General features: G+C 46.6%; 1 protein-coding gene across 3 annotated transcripts in view; it reads left to right on the top strand.

The window, feature by feature from the left end:
• Nucleotides 1–27141, top strand: part of CREBBP (CREB binding protein) — an 85276-nt gene that overhangs the window by 22299 nt on the left and 35836 nt on the right. For 2 of the 3 annotated variants that reach the window (XM_056533869.1, XM_056533870.1), the window contains exons 2-9: nucleotides 3841–4532; nucleotides 17497–17673; nucleotides 19924–20173; nucleotides 20298–20411; nucleotides 22185–22409; nucleotides 22523–22619; nucleotides 23140–23286; nucleotides 23372–23489. In XM_056533869.1, the coding sequence (XP_056389844.1) occupies nucleotides 3841–4532; nucleotides 17497–17673; nucleotides 19924–20173; nucleotides 20298–20411; nucleotides 22185–22409; nucleotides 22523–22619; nucleotides 23140–23286; nucleotides 23372–23489 (1820 nt within the window). The remainder of the gene's footprint in view (nucleotides 1–3840; nucleotides 4533–17496; nucleotides 17674–19923; nucleotides 20174–20297; nucleotides 20412–22184; nucleotides 22410–22522; nucleotides 22620–23139; nucleotides 23287–23371; nucleotides 23490–27141) is intronic. The other variant, XM_056533871.1, reaches the window with a different exon arrangement.

Here is a 27141-nt window from a genome sequence, read left to right on the forward strand (position 1 = left end):
ACGCCGCTAAAATGTGTAGCGCACCAGACGCCGCTAAAATGTGTAGCGCAGCAGACGCCGCTAAAATGTCTAGCGCAGCAGACGCCGCTAAAATGTGTAGCGCAGCAGACGCCGCTAAAATGTGTAGCGCAGCAGACGCCGCTAAAATGTGTAGCACAGCAGACGCCGCTAAAATGTGTAGCGCAGCAGACGCCGCTAAAATGTGTACCATAACAGTCCGGACGATCTGTGAGTTGTAGTTTGGCAACAGCTGGAGGCACCCTGGTTGGGAAACACTGGTCTATCTTGTGTGGTGCCCTCCATATTGTATAATGTGGTTGCACAATGTATATACACTGCTCAAAAAACAATAAAGTGAACACTTAAACACCACAATGTAACTCCAAGTCAATGACACTTCTGTGAAATCCCACTGTCCACTCAGGAAGCAACACTGATTGACAATCAATTTCACATGCTGTTGTGCAAATGGAACAGACAACAGGTGGAATTTATAGGCAATTAGCAAGACACCCCCAATAAAGGAGTGGTTCTGCAGGTGGTGACCACAGACCACTTCTCAATTCCTATGCTTCCTGTCTGATGTTTTGGTCACTTTTGAATGCTGGTGGTGCTTTCATTCTAGTGGAAGCATGAGACGGAGTCTACAACCCACACAAGTGGCTCAGGTAGTGCAGCTCATCCAGGATGGCACATCAATGCGAGCTGTGGCAAGAAGGTTTGCTGTGTCTGTCAGCGTAGTGTCCAGAGCATGGAGGCGCTACCAGGAGACAGGCCAGTACATCAGGAGATGTGGAGGAGGCCGTAGGAGGGCAACAATCCAGCATCAGGACAGCTACCTCCACCTCTGTGCAAGGAGAAGCACTGCCAGAGCCCTGGAAAATGACCTCCAGCAGGAGACAAATGTGCATGTGTCCACTCAAACGGTCACCATGAGGGTGGTATGAGGGCCTGACGTCCACAGGTGGGGGTTTGTGCTTACAGCTCAACACCGTGCAGGATGTTTGGCATTTGCCAGAGAACACCAAGATTGGCAAATTTGCCACTGGCGCCCTGTGCTCTTCACAGATGAAAGCAGGTTCACACTGAGCACATGTGACAGACATGACAGAGTCTGGAGACGCCGTAGAGAATGTTCTGCTGCCTGCAACATCCTCCAGCATGACCGGTTTGGCGGTGGGTCAGTAATGGTTTGGGGTGGCATTTCTTTGGGGGGCCGCACAGCCCTCCATGTGCTTGCCAGAGGTAGCCTGACGGCCATTAGGTACCGAGATGAGATCCTCAGACCCCTTGTGAGACCATATGTTGATGCAGTTTGCCCTGGGTTCCTCCTAATACAAGACAATGCTAGACCTCATGTGGCTGGAGTGTGTCAGCAGTTCCTATAAGAGGAAGGCATTGATGCTATGGACTGGCCGCCCGTTCCCCAGACCTGAATCCGATTGAGCACATCTGGGACATCATGTCTCGCTCCATCCACCACAGACTGTCCAGGAGTTGGCGGATGCTTTAGTCCAGGTCTGGGAGGACATCCCTCAGGAGACCATCCTCCACCTCATCAGGATCATGCCCAGGCATTGTAGGGAGGTCATACGGGCACGTGGAGGCCACACACACTACTGAGCCTCATTGTGACTTGTATTAAGGACATTACATAAAGTTGGATCAGCCTGTAGTGCGGTTTTCCACTGTGATTTTGAGTGTGACTCCATATCCAGACCTCCATGGGTTCATAAATTTGATTTCCATTGATAATTTTTGTCTGATTTTGTTGTCACATTCAACTATGTAAAGACGAAAGTATTTCATACGATTAGTTCATTCATTCAGATCTAGGATGAGTTATCTTAGTGTTTCCTTTATTTTTTTGAGCAGTGTACATGGCGTGGAGCAGGGCCATTCCCTTCCCTGTTCTATATGTAACTCGTCAGTTCCCCGTCCTGCCCGGATGTCTGCTTTAACCATACCCTTGTGGTTCTCGACTCTCCGCTTGCTCTTGTGGTTGTTTAATCTCAGGGTTTGATGCAGGATTAGGGTTGTAGTATTTGCAGTTTGATGATATGATCAAGATCACGTTAATGGCAAATTACTTACAATGTGCACAGCGCCCGCCTCAACCCTGACATTAGTAACCACCGAGGCTTATGGAATTGACTGGCTGCTGGCAAGTATAAAAGCGGAGGCCTGGAGGAAAATAGAACCTGCTGCAGCCATTAAAGAAGGAGTCCTAAGGTTACATCCCAGAATATGGAAGGGGCATTAAATAATCTCTTTATAAGGGCTCCGACGCCTATGGTGTGCACGAATGGTTTTGTGCCATGATCTGTAGTTTATACCTGTACCACTTTTGTGTCTATGGAACTCTTTTTTGATCACTTTTTATTATTATTATTATTATTTTTTATTTTTTTTTTCTTTCTGTGATGTGGCCAAAAATCAGCAATTTTGGCATTTTTCTATGTTTTAAACTGTTCTGTGTTTAGGATCATTAACGTTTATATTTTCAAAGTTCGAGCATTCGGCCGATAGCTGTACAAGGCAGTGTTAACCAATCACGGAGCCTCCAGCTGTTGCAAAACTACAACTTCCAGCATGCCCGGACAGCCAACGGCTGTCCGGACATGCTGGGAGTTGTAGTTTTGCAACAGCTGGAGGCACCCTGGTTGGGAAACACTGGTGTAGGGTATACCGTCAGGACAGGTTGGGTGACAATGTTGGGTCCACTGCCGTCGTGTCCTCACAAACTCTCTACTCTTCGCCTCGTATTGAACGCTCTACCACCGACAAGTGCACAGAAGGGTTAACATGATTTTACTTGCACCTTCACTTGCACAGAAGGGTTAACATGGTTTCACTTGCACCTTCACTTGCACAGAAGGGTTAACATGGTTTCACTTGCACCTTCACTTGCACAGAAGGGTTAACATGGTTTTGCTTGCACTTTCACTTGCACAGAAGGGTTAACATGGTTTCGCTTGCACCTTCACTTGCACAGAAGGGTTAACATGGTTTTGCTTGCACCTTCACTTGCACAGAAGGGTTAACATGGTTTTGCTTGCACCTTCACTTGCACAGAAGGGTTAACATGGTTTTGCTTGCACCTTCACTTGCACAAAAGGGTTTCATGGTTTTGCTTGCACCTTCACTTGCACAGAAGGGTTAACATGGTTTCGCTTGCACCTTCACTTGCACAGAAGGGTTAACATGGTTTCGCTTGCACCTTCACTTGCACCTTCACTTGCACAGAAGGGTTAACATGGTTTTGCTTGCACCTTCACTTGCACAGAAGGGTTAACATGGTTTTGCTTGCACCTTCACTTGCACAGAAGGGTTAACATGGTTTCGCTTGCACCTTCACTTGCACCTTCACTTGCACAGAAGGGTTAACATGGTTTTGCTTGCTCCTTCACTTGCACAGAAGGGTTAACATGGTTTTGCTTGCACCTTCACTTGCACAGAAGGGTTAACATGGTTTCGCTTGCACCTTCACTTGCACAGAAGGGTTAACATGGTTTCGCTTGCACCTTCACTTGCACTATCATGTTCTCTTGCACAGTGGTTCTCTTGGCTATGCTCTGCAGCCGACCCCATTCCTATCAATGGGACTATGCTATAGCTCTGCTACCAAATCTAAGAGGAGGACATAGTGCTAAACCAGCCCCCTCAGCCTACTTGTACTTGGGATCAGTAGGAGTCCCAAAAGTCAGACCCTCACTGATCATATTGTGACATACAATGTTGGTGACTCGGGTAAAAGTCTTTGCAAAACTGGTAGATTGTGTATATATTCGTTGTTGGCACATCTTCTTCTTTACTTATGTATTTTTCTTCTTTTTCTAGAATTTTCTTTCTTTGACCTGGAAAATGACCTTCCCGACGAGTTAATTCCGAATGGAGATCTCAGCCTCTTGAACACTGGTGGAGGACTAGGACAAGATGCCGCGTCCCAGAACAAGCCGCTTTCTGATATTCTTCGCGGAGGGAATCCAGCACTGGGCGGGGGCATGGGAAGAGGGGGCTCCGGTAGCCCTGTACAACAAACTATGGGAGGTCAAGGCCAGCAAAACAGCCCAGGACTTGGCAACCTGGGAGGCCTCAACAAGAGCCCGCTCAACCAAGGACTGGCTGCCAATTCTCCATCTGGATTAAACAAGCCTACGACTGGCACCTCCGGTCCATCTGGTCCTAACTCTCAATCTCAAAAGCAAGTTGGCATGGTGGCGGGCAGTCCTGCCGCCCAGCAGGCATCTGCGGGTATCTGCATGAACTCCAACTTTAACCAAGGGCATCAAGCACTGTTGAATAACAACTCTGGGCACACACTAATGAGCCAAGCCCAGGCGCCACAGGGACAGGTACTGAATGGCTCGCTAGGACCTGGAAACAGAGGTCGGGGTGCGGGCTTACAATACAATTCACCTGCCATGCAAGCCAATCCTGGGAGTGTTCTTGCCGAAACGTTAACCCAAGGGACGGCGACCATGCCGACTCACACAGGAATGACCACCACCCAGCCTGGACCCATGGCAAAGGTAGGTGCTGCTTTTATGTATTTTATGGATGGCACCACAACTTACTAGTTTTATTTAGGAATGTACATTTTTAAAGGGCTTGTGTAATTGCATAGCTAAAAAGACCCCTCTATGAAGAGCTGGTTTTGCCTATATTAGCTTCCTCTGCAGCGGCCACTACTGGGGAAATGTAATATTGCAGACAGCTACTATACCTGTGCTCTCCAAACTGTGGCTCTCCAGCTGTTGCAAAACTACAACTCCCAGCATGCCCAGACTGTCCGGGCATGCTGGGAGTTGCAAACAGCTGCAGGGACTTGTAGGCTTGCCTAACTGGCCTTTTATAGTCTGTAGTATTAAAGACTCCTGGTGGAAAACGTGTGTGTGTGTATGTATATATATATATATATATATATATATATATATATATATATGTGTGTGTGTGTGTGTGTGTGTGTGTGTGTGTGTGTGTGTGTGTGTGTGTGTGTGTGTGTGTGTGTGTGTGTGTGTGTGTGTGTGTGTGTGTGTGTGTATATATATATATATATATATATCAGATTTGTAAATTACTTCTATTAAAAAATCTTTACCCTTCCAGTACTTATTAGCAGCTGTATGCTACAGAGGAAATTCTTTACTTTTTGAATTTCTTTTTTGTCTTGTCCAGTGCTCTCTGCTGACACTTGATGCCTGTATCAGGAACTGTCCAGAGCAGGAGAAAATCCTCATAGCAAACCTATGCTGCTCTGGACAGTTCCTGACACGGACAGAGGTGTCAGCAGAGAGCACTGTGGACAAGACAAAAAAGAAATTCAAAAAGTAATGAAAACTAATAGTAAAGATTTTTTAATAGAAGTAATTTACAAATCTGTTTACCTTTCTGGCATCAGTTCATTAAAAAAAAAAAAAGTCCACTGAAGTACCCCTTTAAGATTGTCGAGATGGCTGGCCCTTTTTTAAGGGTACGTTCACACATACAGGATCCTGCGTAGATTTGATGTGCAGGATTTGTAACTGCCGATGAGAAGCTGTGCTCAGTCATTTTAGTTTACATTGAAATCTGCAACCGAAAATCCTGCGCATCAAATCTGCGTACGTGTGAACGTACCCTTAGGAATCGCCGCTGAAGGGACGCTGTATGATGCCTTTTTTGTGCCTGCTCGGAGCGGCAATACGCCGCTATGATCAGACACACTGAAGCGATGTGAGAGTCGCCACGCATGCGCAGTTTACTCGCACACATCGTGGCCGCTCCCCCTGCTCTATAAGCTATGAGCCAGGCCGAGAGCTGCCGCGATGTGAGTATACTGCGAATGCGCGGGGCGACTTGCACATCACAGTGTGTCTGCTCGTAGCGGTGTATTGCCGCTTCGAGCAGGCACATGTAAAGGCACCGTACAGCGGTACTTCAGTGGCGGATCCACAACTTATTGTATGCCGTGGATCCGCTCGTGTGAACGTACACTTTAGAGGTTTTCTCATGGACAGTGCTCATCTATCACCGGATAGGTTATGGGTGTCTGAATACTGGGGACCTCCTTATGAGGAGTACAGGGGTCTTGTGTCCCCTGTTTGAATGAACATGTAGTCTATGGGACTGACCTAGGTTAGTGTTAAATTATACCATCATCGTCCGGCTGGTGGCGTTGAATGGAGCAGCAGTGGGCCTATCCAACCTCCACTTTATTTACATCAGGGAACCCTGTTTGTAAAATTGTGAGGGTCCTAGCAGACCTGATCAGATCACCTATCCTGCAGATCTTTTGTGGGGGAAAACTCTTTGAAGGCTATATTCACACAGGCAAAAAAAAGAATTAAAAATGTGGTTTCCAGACCCCATTGCCTTCAATGGGTAGTGCTCAAAAAAAGCAAAAGGCTATTTTCGCGGCAATGCATTTCCGTGCGGACATGTCTCTTCATTTCTGCTGGCTCCGGAATTGGGATTTCTGCTGCAGAAACATCTGCTGTGGAAATTCCACCTTGTGAGCAGCGCAGCAGAATCCCATTGATGTCAATGCTGTGGAATTTCGCACAGAAATTTCATCATGTAAATATAGGCTAAATCTGCTCTCGAAAAAAGTGGCGTGTTATGGAGTCTATCATCACAATCAGTGGAACTTTAAACTCCTGAAAAGCCACATGAAATACCACGTCAAAGAAGCGATGAAGGCACGGGGTTTGGAAGCAGTTTTTGCAGGCGGATTTTTAAACGCGCTAGTTTCTTTTATTTATTTTTTTCAACCATCTGATCTGGTTTTTTTTTCACCTGTCTTCATATACAGTAATCTCTCGAGTTACGATATTAATCGGTTCCAGGACGACCATTGTATTCTGAGACCATAACTCACTGGAAACCTGGTAATTGGTTCGGAAGCCACCAAAATGTCATCCAAAAATAGGAAAAACTGAGGATTAAACAAAAATAAGTAGATAACTAATATAGATAAAACAAATCCTTACATATAAAAGTAAGAAAGATCTGCTGGAGCTGTAATCACTGTCTATGTAGAGGACAGGAGCTTCTTCAGGGTCCTGTACAGTACACACAATGTCCTAAAAAAGTAACATGGAGCCGCCCTCATCTGGTGTCCAAAGGAGCAGCTAACCCTGGTACAGGTAAAGAGTAATACAGAACATGTAATACCTCCCTGTACTGTAGGGGGCGCTTCCAGACACCAGTCAGTGCATGCACTTCAGTAATACAGGTAAAGAGTACAGAACATGTAATACCTCCCTGTACTGTAGGGGGCGCTACCAGACACCAGTCAGTGCATGCACTTCAGTAATACAGGTAAAGAGTACAGAACATGTAATACCTCCCTGTACTGTAGGGGGCGCTACCAGACACCAGTCAGTGCATACACTTCAGTAATACAGGTAAAGAGTAGTACAGAACATGTAATACCTCCCTGTACTGTAGGGGGCGCTACCAGACACCAGTCAGTGCATACACTTCAGTACTACAAGGGTTTTACCAGTAAAGTCCATTCTGATTGGACTGTCTGTACATTGTATGTTGAGTCTGGTTACTAGTTACAATGGTCCAGAAAAGACCATTGTATGGTGAAACTATTGTATGTTGAGTCCATTGTAAGTTGAGATATCACTGTGTATATATAACTTGATTGACATGTTCCTCTTTGAGACTTTCTATTATACTCAGAAGATATCTAGGGATCTTGGTTAGCTTTTTTGATGGTGTACTGTGGCTTTTAAGTCTCTTGCTAGTTTTGCTTTTGCTTTGAAGTGGTTACCTTGTGTGTTCCCTGTGATTCGAGCTGCTGAAGTGCTCTCTGTCTTTCACCTTTTTAAATTACATCATGTCAACTTCTGCTAAAATAACAGGCGCCATGATGCTGCTCCTGTCGTATTATCACTACAGGAATAATGATAATGCATGTGGTTTTAATACTTTAGCCTAGTGGTTTCCAACCTGTGGCAAAACTATAAATCCTAGCATTCCTGGACAGCCGATGGCATGCAGCTGGTTGTAGTCTGGCAATGGCTGGTGGGCCATATGTTGTAGACCTCTGGAGCCCACTGTACCACAGAAGGTGGCAACTTGGCATTTTAGTGGCCAGTTGTTAGCTTTCATGTAAAGCATTAGTGGAATACTTGCCTTTTTGGTTCATGCTGAATGACTTTTCTGTAATAACTTGAATTCATACAAGGATGCATACGCACTATACTTTGTGCCTCCTGCTGGTGACATATCCCCACTGGTGACATATCCGTGCCTGACCCCGTTCAGTGCAGTGACCTGAAATGAGTGGCTTAGTGATTCCGCAGGCGATTTTGAGATGCTTCTGCCAGATCCATGCCACGGTGGCAGAAAACCTGCTGAGAATTCACCGTAAGATTAGTTGACAGTACAGCAAATAACACACAAGCTGAAATCCTCGGTGACAGTGGTAGGAAGAGCTTCTATCAAAGAGTGTATGTATATTATAAATAATAAATAAAAAAATAATTAAAATAAATATACAGTGGTCCCTCAACATACAATGGTAATCCGTTCCAAATGAACCATCGTTTGTTGAAACCATTGTATGTTGAGGGATCCGTGCAATGAAAAGAATAGGAAGTTGTACTCGCCTGTCACCGCTGCCCTGGATGTCTCCCTCCATCGCTGTCCCCGGGGTGTCCCCGACGCTCCGGACATCTCTGCCTCCCCGGCATCCTCGCTCTCAATCGCCGCCATCATGTCACTACGCACGCCGCTCCTATTGGATGACGGGACGGCGTGCGTGGCGACGTAATGCCGACGATGCAGGGAATCCCGAAGATGACGCTCCAGAGCCCCGAGGACAGGTAAGAGATAATCACCGGGGCACTGTAAACGGCTATTCGGTGGCAGCTGAAACAGTCAGCGCTGCCAGATAGCCGTTTATGCAATTGCCCCGACATACAAAAGCATCGTATGTTGATGCTGCCACTGAGAGGCCATCGCATGTTGAAATTATCGCATGTCGGGGGGGGGGGGGGGGGGGGGGTCACTGTAGATAGATGCAAAATCAAAAAATGTTGCAGAATCTTGTAATACCTCTCTTTTTTTATTGGACTAACAGAATTTTGTAGAGAAGCTTTCGGGATTCCTCCCTTCATCAAGTCTAAAGCAAATCTAAGCTCTAAGCGGAAGACACAGGTGACATCTTACAAATATGCAGGGGTTAAGACAATGGATGCTGAGAATTATCATGAAGATGGGCCATAAATTGTCCTGCTAGAAGAACATAGACTAAATAGATAAGGATAAGAAAAAGGAGGAGGGAGCAAGGTTATAAGACAGTACAGGATAGAAGAGAAGACAGTACAGCACAGGTTATAAGAGAAGACAGTACAGTACAGAATAAGAGAAAGCGGTACAGCACAGAATATAAGAGAAGACGGTACGGGGCAGGATATAAAAGAGAAGACAGTACAGGGCAGGATATAAAAGAGAAGACGGTACAGGACAGGATATAAAAGAAGACGGTACAGGACAGGATATAAAAGAGAAGACGGTACAGGACAGGATATAAAAGAGAAGACGGTACAGGACAGGATATAAAAAAGACTGTACAGGACAGGATATAAAAAAGACTGTACAGGACACGATATAAAAGAGAAGACGGTACGGGACAGGATATAAAAGACTGTATGGGACAGGATATAAAAGAGAAGACGGTACGGGACAGGATATAAGACTGTATGGGACAGGATATAAAAGAGAAGACGGTACGGGACAGGATATAAAAGACTGTACGGGACAGGATATAAAAGAGAAGACTGTACGGGACAGGATATAAAAGACTGTATGGGACAGGATATAAAAGAGAAGACGATATGGGACAGGATATAAAAGACTGTATGGGACAGGATATAAAAGACTGTATGGGACAGGATATAAAAGAGAAGACTGTATGGGACAGGATATTAAAGACTGTATGGGACAGGATATAAAAGACTGTATGGGACAGGATATAAAAGACTGTATGGGACAGGATATAAAAGAGAAGACGGTATGGGACAGGATATTAAAGACTGTATGGGACAGGATATAAAAGAGAAGACGGTACGGGACAGGATATTAAAGACTGTATGGGACAGGATATAAAAGAGAAGACGGTACGGGACAGGATATAAAAGACTGTACGGGACAGGATATAAAAGAGAAGACGGTATGGGACAGGATAAAAGACTGTATGGAACAGGATATAAAAGAGAAGACTGTACGGGACAGGATATAAAAGACTGTACGGGACAGGATATAAAAGAGAAGACGGTATGGGACAGGATAAAAGACTGTATGGAACAGGATATAAAAGAGAAGACTGTACGGGACAGGATATAAGACTGTATGGGACAGGATATAAAAGAGAAGACTGTACGGGACAGGATATAAAAGAGAAGACAGGATAGGAGAATTGTTGATGCTTGAGAATGGTGGTGTGAGAACACCGAAACACAGCACTTTATGTTCCTGGAATAAATTCCTGATAGATATATATCTCTATATCTGTAAAAATAAAGGGAACACTTAAACAACACAATGTAACTCCAAGTCAATGACACTTGTGTGAAATCCCATTGTCCACTCAGGAAGAACACTGATTGACAATCAATTTCACATGTTGTTGTGCAAATGGAACAGACAACAGGTGGAAATTTGGGCAATTGGCAAGACACACCCAATAAAGGAATGGTTCTGCAGGTGGTGACCACAGACCAGTTCTCAGTTTCTATCTTCCTGGCTGATGTTTTGGTCACTTTTGAATGCTGGCGGTGCTTTCACTCTAGTGGTAGCATGAGACGGAGTCTACAACCCACACAAGTGGCTCAGGTAGTGCAGCTCATCCAGGATGGCACATCAATGCGAGCTGTGGCAAGGAGGTTTGCTGTGTCTGTCAGCGTAGTGTCCAGAGAATGGAGGTGCTACCAAGAGACAGGCCAGTACATCGGGAGACGTGGAGGAGGCCATAGGGGGGCAACAACCCAGCAGCAGGAACGCTACCTCTGCCTTTGTGCAAGGAGGAGCAGGAGGAGCACTGCCAGAGCCTGCAAAATGACCTCCAGAGGGCACAAATGTGCATGTGTCCACTCAAACGGTCAGAAAGAGACTCCATGAGGGCTGTATGAGGGCCCGACGTCCACAGGTGGGGGTTGTGCTTACAGCCCAACACCGTGCCGGACGTTTGGCATTTGCCAGAGAACACCAAGATTGGCAAATTCACCACTGGCGCCCTGTGCTCTTCACAGATGGTAGCAGGTTCACACTGAGCACATGTGACAGACGTGACAGAGTCTGGAGACGCCGTGGAGAACATTATATTGCCTGCAACATCCTCCAGCATGACCGGTTTGGCGGTGGGTCAGTAATGGTGTGGGGTGACATTTCTTTGGGGGGGCCGCACAGCCCTCCATGTGCTTGCCAGGGGTAGCCTGACTGCCATTAGGTACCTAGATGAGATCCTCACCTTGTGAGACCATTTGCTGGTGCGGTTGGCCCTGGGTTCCTCCTAATACAAGACAATGCTAGACCTCATGTGGCTGGAGTGTGTCAGCAGTTCCTGCAGGAGGAAGGCATTGGTGCTATGGACTGGCCGCCCGTTCCCCAGACCTGAATCTGAATGAGCACATCTGGGACATCATGTCTCGCTCCATCCACCACAGACTGTCCAGGAGTTGGCGGATGCTTTAGTCCAGGTCTGAGAGGACATCCCTCAGGAGACCATCCCCCACCTCATCAGGATCATGCCCAGGCGTTGTAGGGAGGTCATACGGGCACGTGGAGGCCACACACACTACTGAGCCTCATTGGGACTTGTATTAAGGACATTACATAAAGTTGGATCAGCCTGTGGTGGGGTTTTCCACTGTGATTTTGAGGGTGACTCCATATCCAGACCTCCATGGGTTGATAAATTTGATTTCCATTGATAATTTTTGTGTGATTTTGTTATCAGCGCATTCAACTATGTAAAGACGAAAGTATTTCATACGATTAGTTCATTCATTCAGATCTAGGATGTGTTATCTTAGTGTTCCCTTTATTTTTTTGAGCTGTGTGTATGTGTGTAATATATATATATATAGGTATACAAAATTTATTTTTTTCTTTTATTATATTCACACACCCTGAAATAAGTCTTTATATATACATATATTAAATATATATTTAAAATAATCCGTTATATTAAATATAATCCATAAGACTGGTTAGTATGAGCCAGCTCTTCACCCCTAGATGTTGGCACTAGGACGCCTGCCTGAGCATTGAGTTTGTATTTCAAGTCTTTCCCTTGCGAACTAGCTTTCCTTTTGAACATTGTTTCCAAATCAATGCATCTCCAGCTATCGCAAGACTACAACTCCCAGCATGCCCAGATAGCCTTTGGCTGTCTGGGCATTCTGGGAGTTGTCGTTTTGCTACAGCTGCATGCACGGTGGTTAGAAGACACTACTTTAGAAGGAAAAGTTCTGGCGTGAGCGCCTTCTTTGAGTCGGTACCCTGTAAGCCAGCATTTCTCAACCTCTGACTCTCCAAAGTCACACCTACCATCATACCTAAATAGCAACGTCCAAATAGAAAACACAGGTGAGCCGGCATTGCTCCACCCTCGGACAATGCTGCGAGACAGACCGGAATATATCCAGATGACCTGAACGCCTTATGCTACAGGTGTGTAGGTGATGCTCAGTCCTAAAAGAAGATATGGCAATAATACGGAAGAAAGATGAATGACGGCACTCACCGGTACAAAACGTCTTTATTTCTCCATAAAATCACAGGAACACAAGCAGGTCAGGGGGTGCGGGAGAGGCGGTGGGTGTGCGGGACATGACGTTTCGTGCGTAAAAACGCCACGGCAAGAGGAAGTGCGTTTTTACGCACGAAACGTCACGTCCCGCACACCCACCGCCTCTCCCGCACCCCCTGACTTGCTTGTGTTTCTGTGATTTTATGGAGAAATAAAGAAGTTTTGTACCGGTGAGTGCCGTCATTTATCTTTCTTCCGTATTAATACCTAAATAGCCTTCATTTTGCTGTTTCCTCCAGGAGGAAGAAACCTCGCACAAGTGCCACCTGTAGGTAGCTGCCATCTGAACCCTTATTCCCCAGCCTGTGGCTCTCCAGCTGTTGCAAGAAATACAGCTCCCAACCTGCAGCCTTCCAGCTTTTGTAGAACTACAACTCTAGGCATGACCCCGGGCGACTTGTAGTTTCAAAACAGCTGGTGGGCTGCAGCTTGGACACTTTACACATTCTTATCCTATAGAATGCTTTGCCTGTAAGACTCCCTACACCGGCTGGATCTCCAGTCAATACTGGCGTCTCCAGTTCCTATACATACTGGGTGAATTGGTTCTTAAGCCGCCCATAGACGTGATGTCTAGTAGGCTACTAGTTGTCGCTCCACAATGGTTATTGGCTGGGCATGTATGCAGGCCTCACTCATTGCCATATACCTTCATATGGCTGAAGCTGCCTCCAGTCTTATGTCTATGGCCTGTGTGTGTGTGGTGTAATGTACGTAGGCATCGTCCTCCAGACATTCTCATCCATACTGCCGGCGCCTAATAAAGTTGCAGGTACGTTCTCGGCTGCTCAGGGATCACATTGATGGCGACGTGCGCAGGCTGCTATTTGCTTAGCAATTTGTCAAATGCCTCTTGTCGTTTTTAGTGCCGAGCTTCTAGTTAGTTGCTATGGGCTGCGGCACGTTGCCACCACTTTTCCTATGGCGGATTATTGAGTGGCTGCAATTGTATATTAGAGTGGAGAGACAAATGGTCTCAGGAGATTCCATAATGATGGTCTTTAACACCTTAACGACCATGGATGTGGATGTGTCCAGGCAGGATGCACGTTCCCGCACCAGGACGAGTATACACATCCGGGGGGGGGGGGGGGGGGGGGGTCGGAGATGCACATTTCCGCACCAGGACGAGTATACACGTCCATGGTTCTCATGGGTGCTGCCCAGTTCACCCACGAGATTGCTGCAGGGACTCTGCTGTAACACAGGGGCTTGCCACACTGCCGGGACCGAAGAAAACTTCGAGTCCCGGCAGTTTAACCCTTACAGCTGCGGTCTGAAGCGACCGCGAGCTGTAAGGAGTTTTGACAGAGGAAGGGGGCTTCCTCTGTCTCCTGTAGCATCCCGCAATGATCGCGGGGTGCTGCATGTTACCTGGGAAGCCGGGGGTCTTTACAAGGACCCCCAGGTCTGCCCCGGTTATTGCCTGTCAGGTATGCCAGAGGCACTTCCTGATATGCTGCCTGCCAGTGTAAAACTAGTAGGCAGCATATAACTGCAATGCTTTGGAATACAAACTATTCCAAAGCATTAAAAAAAAGTGTGTATATAAAAAAAAAAATGAATAATAATATAATATAAGTGTGAAAAAAGTGTAAAATAAATAAATGTATTAAATGGAGATAATGAAAAATTAAATGCATAATGTGTAGGATCACACGCCGCATATCCGCAGTATATTACATGCTGTGGATGCCCGTCAGCAGTCACAATAATGATCTCCCTGCTGCGGCTAGGTAGCTTTGTGTGTCCACTCATAGCGGCGGATTTCCCGCCGTCAGTCATGAGCGGACACACTGAGCTACCCAGCCACAGCCGTGATCTCGCCATTGTGACTGCCGGGGGCATCCGCGGTGTGAAATATGCTGCGGATGCACTCTGTGACCCCTACACTGCGTCCCGGTCATTCTGCATTTCAGTAGTATGTTAGAGGTATCCGTCAGCATCACGTCAAAGACAAAAAAGATTGACGTATACTGTAGCAGCTCCATTTATTTCTGAATGAGACTACTACAGTATACATTGGCATCCCTTTTTTGACATAACAGGCACCTATACTGCAGAAATGCAGTATGGACTATCACCAACCCCTTTCTTACCCTCCAACAAAATAAACCAGTTTTTTTTTTCAAGGCTTTTTTATTTTTTATTTTATTTTTTTTTTTAAACCCGGTGATGGATATATTGGCCATGAGTGGGTGCTTATTCCCACAACATGATGGCTATATCCATCAGGATCTTTATAAGGGGTACTGCGGCCCTGAGGCATCTTATCCTCTATCCAAAGGATAGGGGATAAGATGTCTCACTGCTGGGGACCCCCGCAATCTTGTATTCGCCACCCACCTGTTTGAGCTGCACGCTGCGGTGCCAGCTCACAAATAGCCGGGTGGTGTTTCCAAAATGGGGTCACTTCTGGGGGTGCTGTATTTTTCTGACAGCTAGAATGCTTTGCAAGATGAAGTGAGGACCAAAATTTGTATAATGATATCCTGAAAGACAAATGGTGCTCCTCTCCTCGTTTTGGGTCCCACCATGTGGCCATACAAACAAATATGGTCTAAGCGGGGGTATTACCGAACACAGGATGAGCAGCGTAATAAAATATGGGGCGCATTTTCTACTTTTCAGATGCAATGTACAAAAAATATGTCCCACAAATGATGCATTTGTGAAAAAATAAAGAAAATTAGAATTTTTCCACTGACTTTGTAACCATTCCAGCCATACAAAAAGGACTCTAAGTACTCCCTTTTGGGCTAGGTGAATACCTTAGGGGGTGTAGTTTCCAAAATGGCATCACTTGTGGGGGTTCTGTATGGTTCTGGCAGCTAAAACCCTTTGCAGGCATGAAGTGCGGCCTATAATCCATCCGGCCTAAAATAATGCCCTGAAAGCCAAATGGCGCTCCTCTATTTCTGGGTCCTACCATGCGGCTAAGGAACCACATATGGCCTAAGTGGGGGTATTTCCAAACATGGGCGGAGCAGCTTAATATAGGGTGCATTTCTTTCAATATCAGAAGCGATGTACAAAAAATCTGCCCCACAAATGATGTATTTGTGAAAAAAAGCAAATTTCGAATTTTTAACACTGACTTTGTAATAATTCCCGCCAAAAAACTATGGTGTTATAATAATCACTGTACCCCCTAGCGAATACCTTGAGGGGTCTAGTTTTTAAAATGTGGTCATTTGGAGTGGGGGGGGGGGGGGTTTACTATGTTCTACCACCTTCAAGTTTCTGCAAACCTTGGGGGGGGGGGCATCCATCCATCCATCTTCACTGCAGGGATGTCCGCATTCCGGTGGGAAGGGTGAGCCGGTCCGGGCCGTCCATCTTCACCGGTAGGCCCTCTTCTCCGCTCCGGGCCATCCCCGGACTAGTGACGCTGCATTGACGACGACGCACACGGACGTCCCTGCCTGTCATCGTCAATACAGCGTCACTAGTCCAGGGACGGCCCGGACCGGAGAAGAGTGCCTCCCAGTGAAGATGGATGGCCCGGACCGGCTCACCCTCCCCACCGGAATGCGGACGGTCCTTGTATTGAAGATGGACGGCCTGGCTCAACCTCCCCACCCTCCCCGGACGGTCCCTGCAGCTACTAGAGCAACAACTGGGGAGATGAGAAGACGACGAAAGGGGGGTCTGGATGATGACAGGTGGTGATATGGACAGGGGGGGGGGGGGGGGGGGGGTTGGTCTGGATGATGACAGGGGAGGGGTCTGGATGATGACAGGGGAGGGGGGATGATGGATGATGTATTTCCCACCCTAGACTTATACTTGAGTCAATAACTTTTCCTGGGTTTTTGGGGTGAAGTTAGGGGCCTCAGCTTATATTCGGGTCGGCTTGTACTCGAGTATATACGGTAAATTGTTGGGCTTCTAATTCATTTAAAATGTTAATTAAAAACAAAAGAAATGCTTTCAAAAAGTAGACCTCTGAGTAGAAGTTTCATAAACTATGTGGTCACAAAGTAATAAGTATATGCAACCTATTAGTGTTAAAATAGTACTAATAATTTTTTTTGGTTAAATTTCATGTAAAAAAAAAAAAATAAATAAATAAATATATATATATATATATATATATATATATATATATAATTAATATGATATCGGCTTACTTTTACTATGTACATGAAGGACAACTTGTGACAAAAAAAAGTCAGAATTATCGTGATTGGCAAAACGTTACCAGTGTTATTCTCTAATAAAGTCAGACATCCCCGATTTGGAAAAACGGGCCTGGTCTTTCAGGGGCATACAGGTTTACTTGTATTGGTCCTTAAGGGGTTAAACCGCCGCCCTCCGAATGGTGCAAAACTACAACTCCCAGCATGCCCGGACAGCCAACGGCTGTCCGGGCATGCTGGGAGTTGTAGTTTTACACCAGCTGGAGGTAGCTGTAGTGGTTATTGATCTCCAACCTGCGACTCTCTAGCTGTTGCAAAATGACAACACCCAGGATGCCAAGACTGCAGAAGGCTGTCTGGACGTGCTGGGAGTTGTAGTTTTGCAACAGCCATAGGTTGGAGATAAACGTCGTAGATCACCACTTTTGTGTATGCAGTGTTTTTGCTTTTCTTGCGCGATTGCATCCGAGCCAGTCTTTTCTCATGTTGCACATGTTCTTGTACAATTGCTTTACGCTTTTGCGTTTTCCATTCTTTTTTTAGATGGGACTCCAAGGCAACAATGGCCCTTTTGGACAAACGTTCAACCAATCACCGGGGCAGCAAATACGAGCCCAGGGAGTAAATCCTCAGCTTCCCACCAAGCCTGCCATGGCAAATAACCTTACTCCGTTCCCTTCTGATATGAAAAGCTCACCTGTCGCCAATGTTCCTAATATGGCAAGTACCAAGTGGCTCCGTTATATCGGTTGTGGGAAATTACGAACAGGAGTACATTATAAATAAAAAAAAAAAATATATTTCCTCTCAGCAACATTTATTAAGCTAACAGGTCGTTAGTGTACTTTATGATCATAGTGTGTGTGTGTGTGTGTGTGTATATGTATAGAGAGACGTGTAGAGAGAGAGAGAGAGAGACACGTGTAGGGGGAGAGAGAGAGACGTGTAGAGACACACACATTCACACACTGGGGCAAAAAAGTATTTGGTCAGCCACCAATTGTGCAAGTTCTCCCACTTAAAAAGGTGAGAGGCTGTAATTTCCATCATAGGTTATAACCTCAACTATGAGAGACATAATGAGAAAAAAAATCCATAAAATCACATTGTCTGATTTTTAAAGAATTTATTTGGAAAATTATGATGGAAAAATAAGTATTTGGTCAATAACAAAAGTTCATCTCAATACTTAATATAACCTTTGGCAATGACTGAAGTCAAAGGTTTTCTGTAAGTCCTGTAAGCTTTTCACACTTCTTGCTGTTATTTTGGCCCATTCCTCCATGCAGATCTCCTCTAGAGCAGTGATGTTTTGGGGCTGTCACTGAGCAATACGGACTTTCAACTCCATCCAAAGGTTTTCTATGGGGTTGAGATCTGGAGACTGGCTAGGCCACTCCAGGACCTTGAAATGCTTCTTACGAAGCCACTTCTTCGTTACCCGGGCGGTGTGTTAGGGATCATTGTTATGCAGAAAGACCCAGCCACGTTTCATCTTCAATGCCCTTGCTGATGGAAGGAGGTTTTCACTTAAAATCTCACGATACATGACCCGATTCATTCTTTCCTTTACAAGGATCGGTCATCCTAGTCCCTTAGCAGAAAAACAGCCCCAAACATGTCTCCACCCCCATGCTTCTCAGTAGGCATGGTATTCTTTAGATGCAACTCAGCATTCTTTCTCCTCCAAACACGACGAGTTGAGTTTTTACAAAAAAGTTCTACTTTGGTTTCATCTGACATTCTCCCTATCCTCTTCTGGATCATCCAAATGCTCTCTAGCAAACTTCAGACGGGCCCGGACATGTACTGGCTTAAGCAGGAGGACACGTCTGGCACTGCATGATTTGAGTCCCTGGCGGTGCAGTGTGTTACTGATTGTAGCCTTTGTTACTTTGGTCCCAGCTTTCTGCAGGTCATTCCCTAGGTCCCCCCTTGTGGTTCTGGGATTTTTGCTCACTGTTCTTGTGATCATTTTGACACCATGGGGTGAGATCTTGTGTGGACCCCCAGATCGAGGGAGATTATCAGTGATCTTGTATGTCTTCCATTTTCTAATAATTGCTCCCACAGTTGGTTTCTTCACACCAAACTGCTTGCCTATTAGAGATTCAGTCTTCCCAGCCCGATGCAGGTCTACAATTTTGTTTCTGGTGTCCTTCGACAGCTCTTTGGTCTTGGCCATAGTGGAGTTTGAGTGTGACTGTTTGAGGTTGTGGACAGGTGTCTTTTATACTGATAACAAGTTTAAACAGGAGCCATTAATAAGGTAAGGTGAGTGGAGGACAGTTCCCACACGGCGTATACGCAGCGTATTTCATGCTGCGCAAAATTTATGGTAGCAGCGGGAAACACGCTGCGTGTTCCTTGCTCACTATACACACAGGGCTTTCCGGCGGTAGCCCTATGTGTGCAGTGAGTTTTGGAGGCGGAGCCGCACATCACAGTCACGCCGGCACACAGCCCCGCCTCCAAAACTCACTCACTCAATGGGCTGCCGCCGGAAAGCCCTGTGTGTATAGTGAGCAAGGAATACGCATTGTATTTCCCGCTGCTGCCGTAAATTTTGCGCAGCATGAAATACGCAGCGTATACGCCAGGTGGGAACGCACCCTTAAAGAAGTTACAGGTCTGTGAGAGCCAGGAATCTTGCTTGTTTGTAGGTGACCAAATACTTATTTTCCACCATAATTTTCAAATAAATTCTTTAAAAATCAGACAATGTGATTTTATGGATTTCTTATTATGTCTCTCATAGTTGAGGTTATAACCTATGATGACAATTACAGGCGCCGCTCATCTTTTTAAGTGGGAGAACTTGCACAATTGGTGGCTGACTAAATACTTTTCTGCCCCACTGTGTGTGTGTGTGTGTGTGTAGATAGCGCTATATATATAATAATATAATTTACACATTTTTTTATTTTATCTTTTTTTACTTTCTATTCCTTGCTCTTTTTTTTTTTCCAGTCTCCTTTGCAAGCGCAAGTTCAACAAGTGGGCCTAGGCACTACACCCTCTATGGGGACCGGCCCCACGGCCGACCCAGAAAAACGCAAACTCATCCAGCAGCAACTCGTTCTCTTGCTGCACGCCCACAAATGTCAACGGCGCGAGCAAACCAATGGTGAGATGCGGGATTGTGCCCTTCCCCACTGCCGTACTATGAAGAACGTGCTGAATCACATGACTCACTGCCAAGCCGGGAAAGCTTGCCAGGGTAATCAGTTTCATAATGTGGTGGCGTTCACGTTGTATTGGTATTTGGTGATGCGGAGGTATAATTTTTACAGTTTTTATTTTTTTATTGTTTTTTTTATTTTATTTTTTTTTCCTTTCCATAGTTGCTCATTGCGCTTCCTCCAGACAAATAATTTCTCACTGGAAGAACTGTACGCGGCATGACTGTCCTGTGTGCCTCCCTTTGAAGAATGCCAGCGACAAAAGGAACCAACAACGTGAGTATTTGATGTGCTGCTTTTACCAGTCACTTCTATGGCCCTTGCTGTGGCTTTCTAAAGGTGGTCACACATTAGAACATTGTTTGCCACAACCAGGGTGCCACCAGCTGTTGCAAAGCTACATATCCCAGCAAGCCAGGACAGCTGTTGGCTGTCTAGGCATGCTGGGAGTTGTAGTTTTGCAACAGCTGGAGGCACCTTGGTTGTGGGAATTATTGGATTAGATAAACTTGGTTTCAGATATTTCTGTGCTGCTGAAAAGAATGAGATAAACTTGTGTCAGAGATGTCTGGCAGTGGATTATAATCCTCTCCAGATGAACATGCATGCACTGCCAGGCAGAAGTATGTGTGTGTAATTGGAGATTCGGGAGGAATAGCGAATTTTTGCCTACCTTAAAGGGGTACTCCGTTGCTAGACATCTTATCCCCTATTCATAGGATAAGGGATAAGATGTCTGGGGACCCTACCTATGGGTAGGGGATAAGATGTCTAGCAATGGAGTACCCCTTTAAAGAGGTACTTCAGCGTTCTGGAGATCGCAGGGGGGCAAGCCTCTGAGATCCACCATGATCTCCAGAACAGGGCCCCTGGACAGCACTTGCTCCATGAATTGTTTATAGAAGCTCCGCAGATATTCATGTACAGCACTGGTGTATCTCTTGTGCTGTTATAGATAATGCATTGAGCGCGTGCCGCATGCACTGGGAACATTCGGGGCCCCTTTCTAAAGGTTGTGGGGGTTCACAGAGCTCCTGCGATCAGGCACCCATCCCCCGTCCTTAGGATAGGGGATATATTTGTAAACGCTGGGGCACCTCTTTTAACGCTGGATTTACAAGTCGTAGCCAAAACCAGGTTTGAGACCAACACAGAGAAACTAATTGAAAGATTTTGTACTTTTTTGAACCCCCTCCTGATTTTAGTCAAAACTACTAACAAAAATGTGTGAACGTAGCCCAACACACAACCTATTTTTCAGTAACTGTTATACAGCCCCCTCTTCTAGCCATCAATTTTAGTTATGTTCGGGTGTATTTACACATACAGTATCCTGCGCATATTTGCTGCAGAATGGAAGCTGTGTTTAGTCACTTTATTTACCTAGAACTCTGCAGCTTCAAATATGCACGGGATACTGTACATATGGATACACCCTTAAAGGAAAACTGTCAGCTTGCTCCCCCAGCACTAACCAGCGGTACTGACTGTTAGTGCGGGGCACGATGATCAGTTTGTTGCCTACCATGCCCGGATCCACCCTGCCATTCGGCCGAAATGTTCGTTTTTCTGTATGTGCTAACTGGCACTCTGAAGTCAGCGCCGCTCGTCCGTAGCGCTGTCCAGCTCATTAATATTCCTCCCCTCCCTCCGCCTCTCACTCTTCATTACATAGTGCGGAGGAGAGGGAGGAATATTGATGAGCTGGGCAGCGCTGCAGACGAGCGGCGCTGACTTCAGAGTGCCAGTTACCCTGCCTGTGCCAGTTAGCACCTAATTAGCATATACCAAAAAATGAAGATTTTGGAAGGAAGGATCCGGGCACAGTAGGCATCAAACTGATAAGCGTCCCCCGCACTACCACCCAGTATCACTGGTTAGTGCGGGGGGGGGGAAGCTCACCATTTTCCTTTTTAAGAGGTTATTGTGAATGCACCTGGTAAGAAAACTGCAGTCTAGAAGTACTGAAATGATTCCAGATTGAGGAGTGCTTTAAGATGGGTACAGCTGACATACAACACCGACTCACCTGTGTTTCTGTCTTCCCAGCCATCCTTGTATCCCCTTCCAGCGGAGTGCAGAATCCCATCGGTGCAGTGGGGGGAACCCAACAGACCGCTCCTACAATCAACAGCCCTAATCCTATTGACCCCAGCTCCATGCAAAGGGCATACGCTGCACTGGGTCTTCCATACGGTAACCAGTCTCAGGGCCCTGGGCAGCAGCAGGCACAGTCTCAAGTTCATCAGCAGATACGTGGCATCAATGCACTGAGTAAGAGACTGTTTGATAATATTTGTAATATGGCGTACACATGAACTGATGTGGCTAGTATGGATTTGTGAATCCTCTTTAATCACAATTATTTTTTTCTGTTTGCCATCTAGGTGGTAATCAGATAAACCTCTCTGCCAGCGGGATGGCTACAGAACAGACTAGCCTGATCTCTGAAGCTTCTCTTCCCACTGCCCTGGCAAATACAAAGTGAGTGAATATATCCAGTGTAAATCTACTAGTCATGAGGGATAGTAACTAGAATCAAGAAGATTGTGCTGTACCTGGATGTAGGAAGACATGTACTTCTTGCTCTTGTACAGGCTGTACTTGTATTCCCACCATAAAGATCAGTATTTTCTAATTGGTGTGCCTCCAGCTGTTGCAAACTACAACTCCTAGTATGCCCGGACAGCCTACTGGGAGTTGTAGTTTTGCAACAGCTGGAGGCACACTGGTTGGGAAACACTGAAATTTCACCTATTGTTATGACATGCTATCACTATGGCAGTGTTTCCCAACCAGGGTGCCTCCAGCTGTTGCAAAACAACTCCCAGCATGCCCGGACAGCCATCAATCTTCGGGGGAGACCCCCCCCCCCAATCAATCTTTGGGGGAGACCCCCAATCAATCTTTGGGGGAGACCCCCCATGAGTCATAAAGTGATAGCTATTTATATGGAAATACCCCTGTAAGCGAACTCTGTACAAAATCTTTTCTTCTTTTGCAGCTCCTTGTTGAGTGATGGTAACAATCCCAGCACTGTTGGCAACTTAGGTACCATGCCTACAGCAGCACCACCATCTTCAACGGGGGTAAGGAAAGCCTGGCATGAGCATGTGACCCAGGACCTCCGAAACCATCTAGTCCACAAATTGTAAGTAAAGCCTGTGAATTTTTGCGATTATTTTTTATGTACTCATATTGGTTGCCTTGAATTTCTGTTGTTTCCCGTCTTGCAGAGTCCAAGCAATCTTCCCCACTCCTGACCCTGCTGCCCTGAAAGATCGCCGGATGGAAAATCTGGTGGCTTATGCAAGAAAAGTGGAGGGTGACATGTACGAGTCAGCCAACAGTAGGGTAAGTGCGATTAAATACAAACTATTAGTGCTGCCATAGTGCACAGAGTCTTTGTCATTGGTCCTATACACAGATTGCTGGAGAAAAACAGGTAAATCCAGCAGGTGCAGTTTAAAACTTTTTTTTTTTTTTTTTATTCTGATACATCTAAAATGACATATTGCAGCATAACCGCAAAAAATCAACATGTTTCTGCCGCCTTCCCACCGTTAAAGGAGTAGTCCAGTGCTGGAAAACGCATCCCCTATCCTAAGGATAGGGGATAAGTTTTTGATCACGGGGGTCCGAGCGCTGGGGCCCCCCCATGATCTCCTGTAAGGGGCCCCAGCTTGCTGGCCAGATAGCGCGTGTTGACCACTGCACGAAGCGGCGGCCGACACGCCCCCCTCAACACATCGCTATGGCAAAGCCAGAGATTACCGAAGGCAGCGCTTCGGCTCTGCCATAGAGTAGTATTGAGGGGCCGTGTCAGCCGCCGCTTCGTGCGGTGGTCAACACGCCCCTTTCCTGTGGGCTGCCGGGGCCCTGTACAGGAGATTGTGGGGGGGCCCAGCGGTCGGACCCCCCGCGATCAAAAACTTATCCCCTATCCTTAGGATAGGGGAGAAGTTGTTCAGCCCTGGGTATCTCCTTTAATCACCCTCAACCATGATTAAGGGTACTTAGGTTCCAGAAACCCGTTTGTCTTTGCCAGCTTTGTGCAATATGTAATTTCTCTATCGGCTCCATTGGGGACACAGACCGTGGGTGTATCTTGCTGTCTCTAGGAGGTGTGACACTATGGTAACAAAAAAAGTCAGCTCCTCCCAGCAGGATATACCCGCTGTCAGGCCCAAGGCCTGATTATGGAAACATACATGTGCTTTATAAGACATGGGTTAGGGGTCATTCAGACAGTGTATCCTTTGTTTTTTGTGTATTGCATTTTATTGGGGGGTCTGGCTGTTAGTTTACATCTCCTTTTGAAGTCAAAGGCTTTTTTGAAGTCATTCACTCTGGTCCCATCATATAATCAAACAGATAAGGGGTCAGGAAGAGAGAAGACCCCCTGGTGGGATCAGAGGGGAGGGGGGAATGGAGTCTCCCTCCCAAGAAAGCAGATATATTTAAAACAATGCTAGACTCAGTGTGTTAAATGCTGTGCAACAAGCTGACAAGACCATCCTAAAAACAGCTGGAACTCACTCTAATGGACTGCTATATCATCATGCTGTAAGAACTTCACCTTTTGTTTTCTGAACTTGTCTTGCCAAACTCTTTTATATATTTTTGTACCTGTATGTCATTTGTTCCTGTATTTTTATATATATATAGCACTGTGATACCTTTTATCAGATTAAATGTTTCATTAATCAGCTCTGGTCTTTGATCTCTTAATATAGGAGCTCACTTTTCTGAAGGCAGCTCTGGTGGAAACACGTTTATCTAAGGGTTAATTTTGTGGCTTGCTGGGACTAGTAGTGGATACCCAGAGGTCTGGCGGCCTTAACCCTTGCACCATCACACTCTCTCTAGCGTCTTGGCTGGACAGATAGGGTGTGATCGTGACAACTGGTAGCAGCGTCGGGATATATTTAGAGATTTTTAGTGCTTGCTGGATTTTACCTGTAAGGAAATCTTGGCACTAAAAAGAAATTGCATACATATTCTTGTGTGTAAATTCCAAAGACCGAGCTCAGTGCTTTTTTAAAAGACATACAAAAAGAGTGCAAGACAGTTCTGTCCTCCCAATCACCTGTTTTACCTCCTCTGTCTCATCTCTGAAATATGGAGGCATATCACAAGCAGTCCAAGCCTGCACTGGAGCTAATGTGCCAAGAAAAGGACATCCCTACTGCAGGAAAGAACAAAGAACAACTTATTGCTGATCTTGTGGAGTTTTATGTCCGTTCAGCAGAGCTGAGTGACATGAGACAAAGTCCTACAGCTGAAACTGCCATCCAAGGACTGATATCTCCTGGGGTATACAACATTACTCCCCATCAGGACAGTACTCCCCATGAGGCCTTGGACTCTTATATGTGGACTGCCTTACAACACCATGGGAATGTGGATGCCAATATGAAACTCCAACTGCTTCTCCAGTACCAAACTGCAGAGAGAGAGGCCCAGGCACGAGCCGCAGAGAGAGAGGCCCAGGCACGAGCCGCAGAGAGAGAGGCCCAGGCACGAGCCGCAGGGAGAGAGGCCCAGGCACGAGCCGCAGGGAGAGAGGCCCAGGCACGAGCCGCAGGGAGAGAGGCCCAGGCACGAGCCGCAGGGAGAGAGGCCCAGGCACGAGCCGCAGGGAGAGAGGCCCAGGCACGAGCCGCAGGGAGAGAGGCCCAGGCACGAGCCGCAGGGAGAGAGGCCCAGGCACGAGCCGCAGGGAGAGAGGCCCAGGCACGAGCCGCAGGGAGAGAGGCCCAGGCACGAGCCGCAGGGAGAGAGGCCCAGGCACGAGCCGCAGGGAGAGAGGCCCAGGCACGAGCCGCAGGGAGAGAGGCCCAGGCACGAGCCGCAGGGAGAGAGGCCCAGGCACGAGCCGCAGGGAGAGAGGCCCAGGCACGAGCCGCAGGGAGAGAGGCCCAGGCACGAGCCGCAGGGAGAGAGGCGCAGCGAAGGCATGAACTGGAGGTTCTGAGGCTGAGGGGGGATGCTTCATCCGCACGGAGTGATGTGCAGGATCAAGGAGACCACAAACCCCCCTTGGAACATTTCCCCATGTTGGAGAAAGATGGTGATCTGGATGTGTTCCTGAGGGGATTTGAAAAGGTTTGCCGGCAGTTCCATCTACCTAAGGAACAGTGGGGACGATATCTAACCCCACGGCTGCAAGGGAAAGCTCTGGATGTGTTTGCTTCGCTTCCCTCTGAAAGTGACCAGGACATGAGGCAATAAAATCTGCCCTGCTAAAAAGTTTTAATCAGACTTCAGAGGCTTATCGGAAAAGATTAGAGATGAGCGAATTTACAGTAAATTCGATTTGTCACGAACTTCTCGGCAGTTGATGACTTTTCCTGCATAAATTAGTTCAGCTTTCAGGTGCTCCGGTGGGCTGGAAAAGGTGGATACAGTCCTAGGAAAGAGTCTCCTAGGACTATATCCACCTTTTCCAGCCCACGGGAGCACCTGAAAGCTGAACTCATTTATGCAGGATAAGCCATCAACTGCCGAGCCGAGAAGTTCGTGACGAATCGAATTTACTGTAAATTCGCTCATCTCTAGAAAAGATTTAGTACTTTGCAACAAAGCGCCACAGAAAGCTGCACTGAACATGCAGGTCAGCTAAGGACTGCATTCAGGCAATGGACTGGGGGCCTACAAGTCACTACCTATGAGGCCCTGGAGGACTTGATGGTCCTTGATCAGTTTCTCCAAACACGGAGCTTTGAAGCCAGAGAGTGGATTTTGGACCGCAAGCCCAAGACAGCCATGGAAGCAGCAGAACTTGGAGATGACTTTGCCAACAACCGGGCACCAACAGCAAAGCGTGGATCTGCACAAGCTGGAGCAAGTACCTGGAGGGGAGCCACACACCCACAGAGCACCACCAGGTCAGCTGGGAAATTCTTGCCATCATTCCCAAAAGCAACAGGAGCCACGTTGGGTCAGGGGGACACCCGCCAATGTTACAGATGCAACAATATTGGGCACCTGAGTGCCACTTGCC

The sequence above is a fragment of the Hyla sarda genome, chromosome 8, assembly GCF_029499605.1.
Source record: "Hyla sarda isolate aHylSar1 chromosome 8, aHylSar1.hap1, whole genome shotgun sequence".
Classification (NCBI taxonomy): Eukaryota; Metazoa; Chordata; class Amphibia; order Anura; family Hylidae; genus Hyla; species Hyla sarda.